Source organism: Myotis davidii, unplaced genomic scaffold, assembly GCF_000327345.1.
Source record: "Myotis davidii unplaced genomic scaffold, ASM32734v1 scaffold97, whole genome shotgun sequence".
In the NCBI taxonomy this organism is placed as follows: Eukaryota; Metazoa; Chordata; class Mammalia; order Chiroptera; family Vespertilionidae; genus Myotis; species Myotis davidii.
The window spans coordinates 4,110,097-4,125,086 of NW_006289392.1; the positions used below are offsets into that span (position 1 = coordinate 4,110,097).

Consider the following 14,990-nt stretch of genomic DNA (forward strand, 5'->3'; position numbering starts at 1 on the left):
CCTCCTCCTCCCACTCAGACCTGCCTGTCTCTAAGTAGGCCCTTTGCCCAGGAGCAGGACCTCTGTTCTCCACCTCTCAATGTACCACTGCCTGAACGTCAACATATCTGCTGCCCAAATTCCCCATGGCTGGACTCCACCTACATGATGGGCACCCATTTCTAGAACAACAAGTGCCCCATTTGTTGGGATCCTGTAGGAGAGCTATCTATACTCCTTGGACCATGTCTTGGTCTGGCAGAACCTCCATTGTCATCTGGGTCTACCCCTCACCAGTGTCTTGCCCCTTTTTTTAGTTTCTATAATTGCAACTTTGTTGCAACTCCGGAGCTCAGAACTGGGCTGCTGCAGGCTGGGAACCTTGGCTTTCTCCGTCACTGGAGCAAGTAAGCCTCCTGTTCGCTTCAGCTGCCTGGCTGCTGGCTGCCATTTTGGTTGGCAGTTAATTTGCATATCTTGCTGATTAGCCAGTGGGAAGGGTAGTGAAGTTACGGTTAATTACCATGTTTCTCTATTATTAGATAGGATATTTAAATGCCATTTAACAAAGAAAAATCAACCAAAAAAATGAGTTCGCGTGTCACCTCTGACACGTGTGTCATAGGTTCACCATCACTGCACTAGTATATATATAAAATCTCAAGTTGCAAGAGATCGTTTTAAGCCAGGCAGAAAACCCAGAGCCACAAAAAATTTAATTACATGTAATTAAAAACTTTTGATACAGCAAATGACACAAAAAGTAAAGAAGATCAATGTTAGACTAAGAGAAAATATTAGTAGTAAATCTGATGAAGGGTTTAATATCCATGACATTCTGAGATTCATGTAAATTCATGGTAAAAGTCACATAATCTACAGAAAACTAGGGAAAGTTATTCTATTAGTTCTCTATTGCTGCTGTAACAAATTACCATGAGTTTGGTGGCTTAATTTATAGGTCAGAAGTCCAACATGGGCACCATTAGGTGAAAATCAAGCCCTAACTGGTTTGGTTCAGTGGATAGAGCGTCGGCCTGTGGACTCAAGGGTCCCAGCTTTGATTCCGGTCAAGGGCATGTACCTTGACTGTGGGCACATCCCCAGTAGGAGGCATGCAGAGGACAGCTGATCGATGTTTCTCGCTCATCGATGTTTCTAACCCTCTATCCCTCTCCCTTCCTCTCTGTAAAAAATCAATAAAATATATTTTTTTAAAAAGAAAATCAAGTTATTAGCAAACCTGCAACTGAGGTACCTTCCCTTGACTGGGAATCAAAACTGCAACCCCTTTGGCTCAGTGGATAGAGCTTTGGCCTGCGGACTGAAAGGTCCCGGTCTCGATTCTAGTCAAGGCATGTACCTTGGTTGCGGGCACATCTCCAGTAGGAGGTGTGCAGGAGGCAGCTGATCGATGTTTCTAACTCTCTATCCCTCTCCCTTCCTCTCTGTAAAAAATCAGTAAAATATATATTTTTAAAAAGTTCTTTAAAAAAAAAACTGCGACCCTTTAGTGTACAGGCCGATGCTTGTGCAGGCTGATGCTTTAACCATTGAGCACACTGGCCAGAGCAGGTCCTTCATTTTTAAAGACCCATGTTGGGATTGGATTGGGCCTACCCAGATAATCCAGGATTACCTTCCCATCTCAAGATTCTTCCCCACATCACATCTACAGAGTTTCTTTTCCCATGGAAGGTAAGACATTCCAGGGACCAGGGTGAGAAAAAGCAAATAGGTAATAAGTATATGAAAGAAGCACAGCCTCACTGGTACTCGTTCATTTACTCAGAAACTAGTTTTTGAGTTCCTGATCTAGACTGTGAAGATTTAGTGGTGAACCAAACATAGTCTCTGCCTTCATTGAATAGTTATTATAGTTGGAGGAGGCAGACAGTAAAAACAATGGGAGTTAGGGCCCTACCAGCATAGCTCAGTGGTTGAATGTCAGCCTATGGACCAGGAGGTCACAGTTCGATTCCTGGTCACTATACATGCCCAGGTTGCGGGCTGGATCCCCAACGTTGGGCGTGCAGGAGGCAGCTGGTCGATGATTCTCTCTTGTCATTGATGTTTCTCTCTCTCTCTCTCTCTCTCTCTCTCCCTCTCTCCCTCTCTCCCTCTCTCCCTCTCCCTCTCCCTCCCTCCCTCCCTCCATCCCTGCCTCCCTCCCTCCCTCTCCCTTCCTCTCTGAAATCAATAAAAACATATTCCTTAAAAAGAAAAAAGAATGGGAGTTAGGGAAATGCTCACTGTAATTAGTTACCATTCCTCCTTCTCCCCCAAGGGATTGGCAGAAATGAAATAAGTTGTCAGGTGTGAGGAAAATGTGTTCTTTTTCGGACATTGGTAGGAGTGTGAATTGTTATGACCTTTTTGGAGATGTTATTAGGAATTGTTGGTTAACATTTAAAATGTACATATACTGTGACCTAGCAATCTCAGTATTAACGGGTCTGTTGAACAGAAATAGAAAGTTTTTGTATGAAAGTGTACACATCTAGAGTTTTTAATACAGCATTGCTTATAGTTACAAAAAAGCTGAATTCAACCTGATGGGCTCTTGACAGAGAATGGTCAGACAAATTGCATATATGCACATTATGTCATATGCAGCCATTTTTTGAGTTAGATCTATGTTTATTGACATTATCTTCATTTCAAGTGAAAAAGAAATCAGGATACAGAATAACATATATAAAATGACCTCAGTTAAGAAAACACAAAAACAGTGAAATACATAAGTATACATGTGTTTGTGTGAGAATGGAGAAAAATGTGAAAGCACAAAACAGTCAACGCGTTGATTATGTTATGGATGGAATTTATGTGAATTAGGGAGTGACTTAACACTATCACTTTTTTGTGTGTGTGTGGTTTTCCATCTTAAATTTTTTTTTTATTGTCTAAAGTTTTACGTATGTCTCCTTTTTCCCCGATTGACATCTCCCCGCTCCGCACCCCCCTCAAGCCATTCCCACCCCGGGTAAGCCCCCACCATCCCAGTGGCTATGTCCATTGGTTATGCTACTATGCATGCTTACAAGTCCTTTGGTTGCTCTCTAACTCCCCCACCTCCCCTGCCATTTGTCTCTGGCTCTATTTTTGTTCAACAAGTTATGTTGATCATTATATCCCACATATGAGTGAGATCATGTGATATTTATCTTTCAACTTTGTCACTTTTTTATAACTTAACTTCATATTAATATATATATTTGTTAAATAGTGAGAAAAGAAAAAAATAACATCGCACGTAATAAAGTAGGACCATAACAAAGCAAAACAAGACCATATTTGTTGAAAATAACAAATTCCCACCCTATGCAAGAATACCTTTCTCAGCATTCTTGACTGGTTCATTTAGCCTTTATTTGAACACCATTAATGGAGAGCTTATTGCTATACAAGGCAGTAAATTCCATTTTTTGAACAGTTAGAAATTCTTTCTCCTCTTGAGTTGAAATCTGCTTTAGTGTAACTGTCTTCTTTAGATCTGAATCTGCTTTAGTGTAACTGTCTTCTTTACATCTGAAAACTGGCTTTAGGAGCCACCCATCAGCCAGCTTCCTTCAATTCCATTTGAGTTTACTAAATTCAATATGTTAAATTGTGATAGTTCAAAATAACTTTCAGACCAAAAGAACTAATTCATTTCCTTCTTTATTTGTGTGTGCCTGTAATTGTGTGGGACTCAGGAGATACTAAAAGCGATCCAGGATGTAACGATAAAGCGAGAAGAAACAAAGAAGAAGATAGAGAAAGAAAAGAAAGAGTTTTTGCAGAAGGAGCAGGATCTGAAAGCTGAAATTGAGAAACTTTGTGAGAAGGGCAGAAGGTAAATGATGCTATTAAGAATAAAAACCCTATGTATATGTGTATGTGTATGTGTATGTGTATGTGTATGTGTATGTGCATAAGGGACCAGTCCTGTTTGTATTTCTAGTTTCTTTTCTTTCAGTCTAATTTTTATTTTAAAAACAAGTACACAAATAAAAATCCTCTAATGATTTTAGCTTTTCCAGTACCCTATGTTAGAGTTAATAAAAGAACTTTCAGAGATTCATTAATACCTTGAAATAATAGCAGCTAATTGTTGGGTCCTAAGTTTGATCAATATTTTGATAGGCATCTACCACCTATTTTACTTGCTTTATAACCTGAATTTTTAAAGGTTCAGTCTATGAGAATACTTTGATTATATTTATGCTATTCAGTACCAAAAGTAAATTTCTAAAAGTAACACTCTAAGTTATTTGTAAAGAATTGTATAGTGGATCTGTGTCCTCTTTGGGCACTGCAGCAAGAGTAAGATGGGCATAGGTCTTGATCACATTTTCAGTCTTTCAGATTCCTTAGCCTGAGCTGTTTGGAAATCAAAATAGCTGTGAATACCATGGTGACTTTGTTTAAATTCTACTAAAATATATTTTTATCAAAGAAATTTTGGTTTGCTAATATGTGAAAGAGCTAAGTGAAAAGTAGCAAGCTCATTTGCTGAATCATTTTCCAAGCATAAAAGGTGATAATTGTGAAAGGCCAACATGAGAAAGAATGTTTAGAAGATGGCCTAAAGACCAATTAGTTGTTCTGTTGAGAATCTAGTGATAATGATTAGAAGATGGGTCTGTGATGAGCCATATGCCAGCAATTATGAAGAATGTATAAGAAGCAGAACACTGTACTAGGCTTTGTTGTCAATCCAAACAGCTAACACCACTGCCCAACAACATGGCCTGTGCCATCGTCTTCATAGTCTCTGTGTAGGCACCTGTAAGCAACTTAGCAGCAGATATCTTAAACAGCAGAAGTTGGGAAGGTGAGTCTGTAATTTTATACTAAGCTCCATGAAAGATTTCCTTTTGGTGTGTGCTTCATACACTCTACATATCTCTCTTCTTTACCATCTGATTGGGTAGCTGCAAATGGTGATTGATAACAATTTGGTAGTCTTAAGGATGCAATTGTGTTTTTTTATGCATGTCATGCTTTCTGTCATTCTGTTGAATTTGGGGTTCATTTTTTCAGAAGTAGGGGAAGAAGTCTTCTGTTTGTATCTTTGTTCTAGCAGTGATGTATAGGTTTAGTTTAGCATTCTATTAAACATAGGAACTGTGGGCACAAAGATTTTGGTCATTGTATTAATAAGTATGCTCAGGCTCCCATAGCAGAGTACCGTAGACTGGATGGCTTAAACAACAGAAACTTATTTTCTCATAGTTCCCGAGGCTTGAAGTCCAAGATCAAGATGCTGGCAGGGTTGGATTCTGGTGAGACCTCTCTTCTTGGTTTGCAGACACAACTTCCTTCTTGTTGTGTCCTCACATGGCCTTTCCTCTGCACGCACCCTCCTGGTGTCTTGCTTCTTCCTATAAAGACACCAGTCCTATTGGATTACAACCCCATCCTAATGACATTATTTGATTTTATTTATTTATTTATTTTAAATATATTTTATTGATTTTTTTACAGAGAGGAAGGGAGAGAGATAGAGAGTTAGAAACATCGATGAGAGAGAGACATCGATCAGCTGCCTCCTGCACATCTCCTACTGGGGATGTGCCCGCAGCTCAGGTACATGCCCCTGACCGGAATCGAACCCGGGACCCCTCAGCCTGCAGGCCGACGCTCTAAACACTGAGCCAAACCGGTTTCGGCACATTATTTGATTTTAATTACCTCCTTAAACACCCTGTCTCCACATGCAGTCACATTGGGGATTAGGCTTCAACATATGAACTTGTGGGGGCCACAATTAAGTCTATAACAGACATATTCGCTATTTGTAGCTCTTTCATGCATTTGGCCAACCTTTATTGAATATCTACTGTAATTCAGACAGTATGGGTCTGGAAAACCAAAAGCCCTCAAGGAGCTTATTGGTTAATAGGGGAAATAGGTAAATAAATGGATAATTACAAAAGCATATAATGATACCAGGATACTGGTACCATTACAGTGGTTCTCAACCTGTAGGTCGCGACCCCTTTGGCGGTGGAACAACCCTTTCACAGGGGTCGCCTAAGACCATCTGCATATCAGATATTTACATTACGGTTCATAACAGTAGCAACAGTAGTTATGAAGTAGCAACGAAAATAATTATATGGTTGGGTCACAGCATGAGGAACTGTATTTAAAGGGCCAGAAGGTTGAGAACCACTGCATTAGAAGCAGCATGTAACCAGACTGGGTAGGGAGAGTCAGGACTTTCCAGGGGAAATTATTCCAAAATTGAGTCCTAAAAGATAAGGGGAAACAAGACCAGCAAGTGCAGTGTATCATCCTTGGTTTGATCCTGCATTAAAGAAACTATAAAGGACATTTTGGAATAATTGGGAAAATTTGAATATAGGCTACACATTAGGTAATACTATCAATGCTAAATATTTTGAATGTGATTATGGTTTTTGTGATTATGTAGTAAGTTGTACTTGTTAAAGTTTTAGGGTTTAAGCCTCCTCTTTGTTAACCTCCAAATAAAATCGAAACACTTATGTGAGTAGCAGCAATTCATAAATTGTATGTATAAGCTTTCTGCCTTTTAATGGTAATAGTGAATTTTTCTGACACTTGCCAATTAACTTAATAATAAAGATCATCTAATTTCAAAATAAAATAAAATAAGGTTTTAGGGTTTAAGTTTTATGATGTCCAACTTTCAGGTGATTCAGAGAGAGAGATAAAATAAATATGGCAAAAATGTGTAACAACTGCTAAATCTAGAAAAGGGGCATATTTGTTCATTGTACTACTCTATTAGTTTTTCTGTTGGTTTGAAACTTTCAAAGAAACATTTCAGTGGTGAGAATTGGCCAGGCAAAGAATAAGAGAAAGACATTGCAGGCAGGAGGCCCCCAGGGAGGTAGCGACAGCTGTGAGGTGGAGAGGAATGAGCTACCAAAGTAGTTAGAAGCCAGATCATAAAAGACTCACTTGGTAGAGGGTTTGGGTTATTGCCCTGATAGAGATTTTGAAAGATTTTAAGGTGCGAAGGGTAACAAAGGATGAGATTTGCATTTTAGGTTGGAAAGTAGATTGGGGTAGTGTAGAGGACCCTTTGGATGACTGATCTGTCAGGACCGAGGTTAGAATAATGGTGGCCCAAACTCAGATGTTATCAGTGGGGAGGCAAGAAGTAAACATGTTTGTAAGATGTTGGGGTAGCACCAGTAGGTAGACCGGGAAAAGTCAGAATAACTCCCATGTTTCTGGGTTGGAAAATTGGGGTTCTTTTGCGAAAAGGGATTCTTTTTTAAGGTGTCATCCATTGTACAAGTTTCAACTTAAATCTCCTTCCTTTGTGAAGTCTTCCTCACATTCTTCCTGAACTAATTTCTTTCTCCTTGGAACACCTGTCTGGCTCTCTGTGCATTGTGTTCTTCTACAGCAGAGTTGAGAACTATGTACCTGATAATTGTTTGACAAGTATTTCTTGAGTCATTGGATAAGAAATTAAGAGAATTTCACATTGATATTATATAAGCTGAATTTACTTAATAAAATTCTGCTAAGTTCTTTGTACTATTTGGAGGTAGTCTCTATACATTTTAAGGTACTTAAATTTTTAAAGATGACAGTCCAAATTGACAAAAAAAAAAAAATATTCAGGTTAGTCATGTATTTGATGATTTTTTCCAGACAGCTGGCTCCTATGTCATGGATGTTTTCTCTCTTTTGTGAGGGCTCTTTCTAGTTCCCAGCTTGCATCCTTCAAGATTATTGCTGGCATTAGAGAGTGAGGCTTCCGTGCTAGTGCTCTTCTGGGACCGCACTCCCTGCCTTTGATAGTGACGCATGGAGAATGGCAGCAAGTGGGGCTCTTCCAGGATAACCTTGCAGTTTAAAGGATGTCATCAGTTGATTCATAGAAGTACTAGCTTAGAGCAAGCAGCAGAAAAACTGCAATATCAAGCATGATTCTTCTTTTCATCTAATGTTCTGAGCTTACCTGATGAACTCCTGTGACAGAGCGATTGATTATTGTTGGAAGCATTACTTTGGATGTGATGTAAGAGTCTATGCTAAATTGAAATTGACAGGATTCATTTTGTACATTTCTCACCAAGTGCTAGTTTATTAGGATGCTTAGAAGTCCTAATAGCTTGTCTAGCAATCAATAAACCTAGTGTTTCTTATGTGCTATAGCAGTGAGTCAAGCTGTTCCCATATTTTGATCCCATCCTTCAATCTTCCTAGCTTTCTGTGTCATAACCAGTAAATATACACTTTGAGCACATCAGGGCCTTTTTCTTGTTCAGTGACCTCTGTCTATTTTACACTAGTCTTTTTTTGTTAATCCTCACCGAGGATATTTTTTTCTCATTGATTTTTAGAGGGGGTGGGAGGGAGAGGGAGAGGGAAAGGGAGGAGAGGTAGAGAGAAAAAAGAGAGAGAAAGAAAGAAACATGGATGTGAGAGAGACATATTGACTGGTTGCCTCCTGTATGTGCCCCGACCAGGGCCAGGGATCAAACCTGCAGCCTAGGTCCCAGGTGCCCTTGACCAAAAATAGAACCCCCCACTGAGCACACTGGCTGGGGGTACACAAGTCTTTCAGATCCCTGGAAGCATTTTATTTTTGGCCAGCTAAGATACATGGTTCATTACTTAATTACTCCCTTGCCTTTAGCATCAATTCTGTGGTTCCTTGTTCCTTTCCTCTCATTTTTCTGTAGCACTCCAGTCCTGGGCCAGCTTAGCCACCTGACCTGCTGAATGCTGCTGGAGAAAACAACACAATTGTGTATCTTGGGGCCAGAATAAATTTATGATTTCCAACTTTACCTGGGTCTTTAGGACTTTCTCTCCCTCCTGAGGCCTGTTCTACACTTCTCACTCTTTCTAAACTTCCTGTCTCCACCATTTCTCTCCTTCATCTTAGCAGATATCTTGTTTTTTGTTTTTCACTGAAAAAAGTAGTTTCCTCACTACTTTTTCCTGTCTTTGTGTCTGAGTCTAAACCAGTGATGGCGAACCTATGACACGCATGTCAGAGGTGACATGCGAGCTCATTTTTTTTGGTTGATTTTTCTTTGTTAGATGGCATTTAAATATATAAAATAAATATAAAAAATGTAAGTCTTTGTTTTACTATGGTTGCAAATATCTAAAAATTTCTATATGTGACATGGCACCAGAGTTAAGTTAGGGTTTTTCAAAATGCTGACACGCCAAGCTAAAAAGTTTCGCCATCACTGGTCTAAACTTTCTACCTGTATATGAATTTTTTTTAAAAATCCTCACCTGAGGATATCTTCCCATTGATTTTTTTTTTAAGAGAGTAGAAGAGAGAGGGAAAGACAGAGAAATATCGATGTGAGAGAAACACATCGCTTGGTTGCCTGTCCCAACCAGGGCCTGGGCCGGGGAGGAGCCTGCAACTGAGGTATGTGCCCTTGAACGGAATCAAACCTGGGAGCCTTTGGTCAGCAGGCCGATGCTTAATCCACTGAGCCAAACTGGCTAGGGCGACCTGTATGTGAATTTAATTCACTTTTGCTTCTACCATTTCTCTGTAAGTGGCACCACTGTCTCCTCCAGTGCCTAAGCAGAATACCTGGGGGTCATCCTAAATTCCTATTAGCCCCGTTCCCCCACATCTGCTTTTACAAGTTCTGTAAACACTCGGTGTTAATTACTGTCTCTCCATTCACTCTGCCGTGGTCAGTTCTAGATTACTGAAGGAGGCTGCTAAACTGCCTTTCCGTTGCCTTCCTGCATGGCCTGCAATGTCTGAGAGTTCTGGTTGTTTCATACCCTTGCCCTTGAAGTGGTTATGGAGTGATAGTTAAGTGTAGTTTTAATTTGCATTCCCCTAATGACTAATGATATTAGTCACTTTCTCCATGTGCTTGGTGGCCGTTCATGTGTCTGTTTTTGAGAAGTGCCCAGTCAAAATATTTTTGGTTGTATTTTTGGCTTTTTACAGTAGTTCTCAAACTGTGGGTCATGACTCCTTTGGTGGTCGAATGACCTTTTCACAGGGGTCGCCTAAGACCATCCTGCATATCAGATATTTACATTACAATTCATAGCAGTAGCAACATTACAGTTACGAAGTAGCAACGAAAATAATTTTATGGTTGGGTCACAACATGAGGAACTGTATTTAAAGGGCCAGAAGGTTGAGAACCACTGGGTAGTAAGAAGTTCTTTACACAGTCCAGGTATAAGTCCTTTGTCTGAAAATTTTCTTCTACTCTGACTTACTCATTTTTAATTGCATCTTTTGATAAACAGAAGTTTTAATTTCAGTGATGTCTAATATATCAAGTTTTCTTTTACAGTTAATTGTGTTCTCTGTCCTGTTCATGAGACCTTTGCCTACTTACTTGAGAATATTTTTCCCATTGAATTTTAGAGAGTGGAGGAATGGGGGTGCGGTGGGGAAGAAATAGCGATGTGAGAGAAACACATCGATTGGTTGCCTCCTGCACATGCCCCGACTGGGGCTAGGGATCGAGCCTGCAACCCAGGTATCTGCCCTTGACTGGGAATTGAACCCGGAGGCCGACACTCTAACCACTGAGCGACACTGGCCAGGTCCCAGCACCATTTCTTTTCTTTTATTTATATATATATATATGTGTGTGTGTGTGTATAAATTTTTTTAATTTTTGTTTTTAATTTCAGAGGGGAAGGGAGAGGGAGAGAGAGATAGAAACATCAATGATGAAAGAGAATCATTGATCGGCTGCCTCCTGCACGCCCCACACGGGATCGAGCCCACAGCTCAGGCATGTGCCCTTGACAGGAATTGAACCTGGGACCCTTCAGTCTGCAGGCTGATGCTCTGTCCACTGAGCCAAACCAGCTGGGGCAATTTCTTGAAAAGACTTTTATTTCCTCATTGAATTTTTTGACATCTTTGCCAAAAACCAAATGACAGTATGAGTCATTTGTATAGTGTGTCTGTTTTTGAGTACTATTCTGTTGCATTGATATTTTAATCTATCTTTACACCAAATCATGCTGTTGTGATTTTGATGGTTTTATGGTAAGTCATGAAGTCAAATACTGTAAGGTCGTCTTCTTTTTCTTTTCCAATATTGCTTTGGATATTATGTATTTGTATTTTCATATTTATTCTTGCATTTCCATATGTGTTTTTCTATATATTTTTTTTAGAAGCAGCTTTTCAGTTTCTTCTAATTGGTGAGAACACAGTTGTCTTGAATCTGTAGCTCAACTTAGGGGATATTGACATAATATATTGAATCCTCCCATTCATAAATATATATCTTTGTGTTTATTTAAGTTTTTCATTTACATTAGCAACATTTTATAATTTTCAGGGTACAGATCTTACACATCTTTCTTAAAATTCTAAAGAAATTTATTCCTGAGTATTTTATGTTCTTTGACACTAAGTAGAATCAAATTCGAAAAATTTTTCCAGTTGTTTCCTGCTAGTATATAAGAATACAGTTTATTTTTGCGTGTAAACCTTGTACCTGCCACTTTTCTAAATTCACATATTAATGTATTCCCTAAGGTTTTTTACATACAAAATCATGGCTTCTGTACACTTTTATTCTTCCTTTATAATCTTAAACCTTTTATTTCTTGTAAATATTATTGTACTGGCTAGAACCTCCAGTAGAATATTGGATAGAAGTGGTAAAGTAGACATCCTTGCCTTGCTCCTGCTCTTGGGGGAAAATGTTAAATATGTTATCATTAAGTTTGATGATAGCTATAGGATTTTTTAGATGCCCTTTATCAAATTGAGGAAGTTCTCTTTTATTTTTAATTTTCTGAGAGTTCTTAACATGAATGGGTGCTTAATTTTGGAAAATGTTTTTTCTGCATCTATTAAAATTATCAAATGATTTTTCTCTTTGATTCTATTAATACGATGAATTGCATTAATTTGTTTTCAAATGTTAAACTAATCCTTCATTTTGGGGATAAACCCAACTTGAACAAGATATATTGTTTTTATATATATTTTTGGACGTGTTTTGCAAATATTTTGGGGGGATTTTTATATCTATGTTCATGGGGGCACACTCTATATTTTTCTGATTTCTAAAAATTCATATCACTTGCTGAAGGGTGTGATGTTAATATCCCTATGACTACAGATTTTTGTTTTTTTAAAAAACACACGCAAACTCTTGAATTCATTTAATGATTGTAGAAAAATTGTATAAACAGATTATCCAAATATCTTTTCTGTATGTATTGAACACACATAACATACACACATACAGTGTTGTGTTATTTTGCATTTACAGTAGAGGTAATTGAAGGAGAAAATCTTAGACTATGACATGAATCTTTTAGTTATTTTTACCAGGTTTCTTTTCTTTCTTTTTTTGTTAATCCTCACCTGAGGATATTTTTCCATTGATTTTTAGAGAGAGTGGAAGGAAGGGGGAGGGATTGAGAGAGAAACATCAATGTGAGAGAGACACATGGATTGGTTGCCTCCAGCATGTCCCCCGACCTGGGCTAGGGATGGAGCCTGCAACCAAGGCATGTGCCCTTGACTGGAATGGAACCTGGAACCCTTTCGTTAGCAGACTGACACTCTATCCACTGAGACCAACCGGCCAGGATCCAGGTTTCATATTTAAATCTGTTTAACTTGCACTAATAAAATCAGTGAATATCAGAGTTTAATAGGACCTAATGCATTCTTTAAAGTTTTTGGGGTTTTTTTTTTGCTTTTTTATTGAGTCTACTGAGGTGACATTATTTAATAAAAGTACATAGGTTTCAGGTGTACAATTTAAAAATGGTATTGTGCCAAAACCAGTTTGGCTCGGTGGATAGAGCGTTGGCCTGCAGACTGAAGGGTCCCGGGTTCGATTCCGGTCAAGGGCATGTACCTGGGTTGCGGGCACATCCCCAGTAGGAGATGTGCAGGAGGCAGCTGATCGATGTTTCTCTCTCATCGATGTTTCCAACTCTCTATCTCTCTACCTTCCTCTCTGTAAAAAATCAATAAAATATATTTTAAAAAAATAAAATAAAATAAAAATGGTATTGTGTGTTACCATTCCAAGTCAAGTCTCCTTCCATCACACTTTATCCCCCCATACCCTCTTCTACACCCCTTTTTCTCTGGTTATCACCATACTGTTGTCTGTGTCTGCGTTATTTATTTTTATTTTTTTTCTTAATTCCTTCACCTTTTTAAAAAAATATATATATATTCTTATTGATTTCAGAGAGGAAGGAAGAGGGAGAGAAAGATAGAAACATCCATGATGAGAGAGAATCATGGAACGGCTGCCCTCCTGCAAGTCCCCCACTGGGGGTTGAGCCCACAACCCGGGCATGTGCCCTTGACTGGAATCAAACCTGGGACCTTTCAATTTGCAGGCCAACGCTCTATCCACTGAGCCAAACCGGCTCGGGCTCCTTCACCTTTTTCACCTAGCTCTGTAACCTTCCTCTCTGAGAGCTGAGAAAATCTTTTCTCAGAAAGAAAAAGATTCATGTCATAGTCTAAATTTTCTCTGAGGCAGTCGGACATCCCCCGAGGGGTCCCAGATTGGAGAGGGTGGAGGCTTGGCTGAGGGATCCTCCCCTTACCTCCCCACCCCCGTGCACAAATATTGATAGGATCTAATGCATTCTTTAAAGTTTTTGGTTTTTTTTGCTTTTTTATTGAGTCTATTGGGGTGACATTAGTGTTTCAGGTTTCTTCAGATATATTCCCAGAAGTGGAATCACTGTGTCCTAGGGCTGTTCCATTTTTAATTTTTTGAGAACTCTGTAATGCTCTCCACATACCAGTCTGCAATCCTTCTCTATCTGTAACTCTGTTTCTATTTTATTTATTAGTTTATTTTGTTCATTAGATACTGCATGTAAGTGAAATCATATGCTACTTGCCTTTTTTTGGCTTATTTCACTTAGCATAATGCTCTCCGGGCCTATTCATGCTCTCCAAAAGGGTAAGATTTCTTTTTCTTTTCCTTTTTTTATGACCGAATAATAGAATAATATTCCATTGTGTAAATGTACCACAGTTTAAAAAAAACACTCATCTAATGATGGGCACTTAGGTTGCTTCCAAATCTTGGCTATCATAAATAACACTGCAAGAGTTTTTGTTTTTCATTTTTCAATGTTTTTGTTTTTCTTCCTATTTAAAAATTTAGAAAAATTTCAAATTTAGAAAAATTTCAAATTTATACACAAGTAAAGAGAACAGTATGGTGAGCTCCCATATGCACACACCCAGATTCATTTATCGCTTTCCTCTTTTATTCTAAAGTCCCTAGACATAGACATGTTATATGCAACATACATGCTTCAGTATGCATCTGTTAATATGAACATTTTTCTATAAAACTATAATGGCCATTGTCACACCAAACAATTGAATGCTAATTCTTTGATATCACTTACTACCTATTACATATTTCTCAAAATTGTCTTTTTATAGTTGGTTTAGTTACATCAAATCCAAAGTACATACATTTCATTTGGCTATTGAGCCTCTTAAGTACAGTCGTAGCCATTGGCGCCCGGGACCGCGGGGCGGGTGGCTTGTCCCTCTCCCAGGCTAGTCTGACTGGTCCCCATTCCTCTCTCGCGAGCTCATTTGTGCCTGGCTGGTCCCCATTCCTTTCTCCCCAGTGTTGAGTGTCTAAGCCAGGGGTGGGCAAACTTTTTGACTCGAGGGCCACAATGGGTTCTTAAACTGGACTCAGAAGAAGGAGCTGCGGCCGTGTTTCCCGACGTTGCCATGTTAACACTGCTGCTGGTGAAGGAGCGGAGGGGAGAGCAAGAGAACCCTCAGCTCTTTCGGCTCCTGCAAATAACACTGCAATGAACATAGGGGGTTGCATGCCCGCTGGCCGTAGTTTACCCACGGCTGGTCTAAGCTGTTAGGGCGTTATGACAACCATTTGCATTATGAGCTCTTCATCATATAGGATTTTTTTAAAAATATATTTTATTGATTTTTTTACAGAAAGCAAGGGAGAGGGATAGAGAGTTAGAAACATCAGTGATGAGAGAGAAACATCGATCAGCTGCCTCCCGCA

General features: G+C 39.1%; 1 protein-coding gene across 2 annotated transcripts in view; it reads left to right on the forward strand.

Moving 5' to 3' along the window:
* RNF214 (ring finger protein 214) overlaps window positions 1-14,990 on the forward strand; it is a 62,698-nt gene that overhangs the window by 15,436 nt on the left and 32,272 nt on the right. For both annotated transcript variants that reach the window (XM_006761554.2, XM_006761555.2), the window contains one exon: window positions 3,678-3,817. In XM_006761554.2, the coding sequence (XP_006761617.1) occupies window positions 3,678-3,817 (140 nt within the window). The remainder of the gene's footprint in view (window positions 1-3,677; window positions 3,818-14,990) is intronic.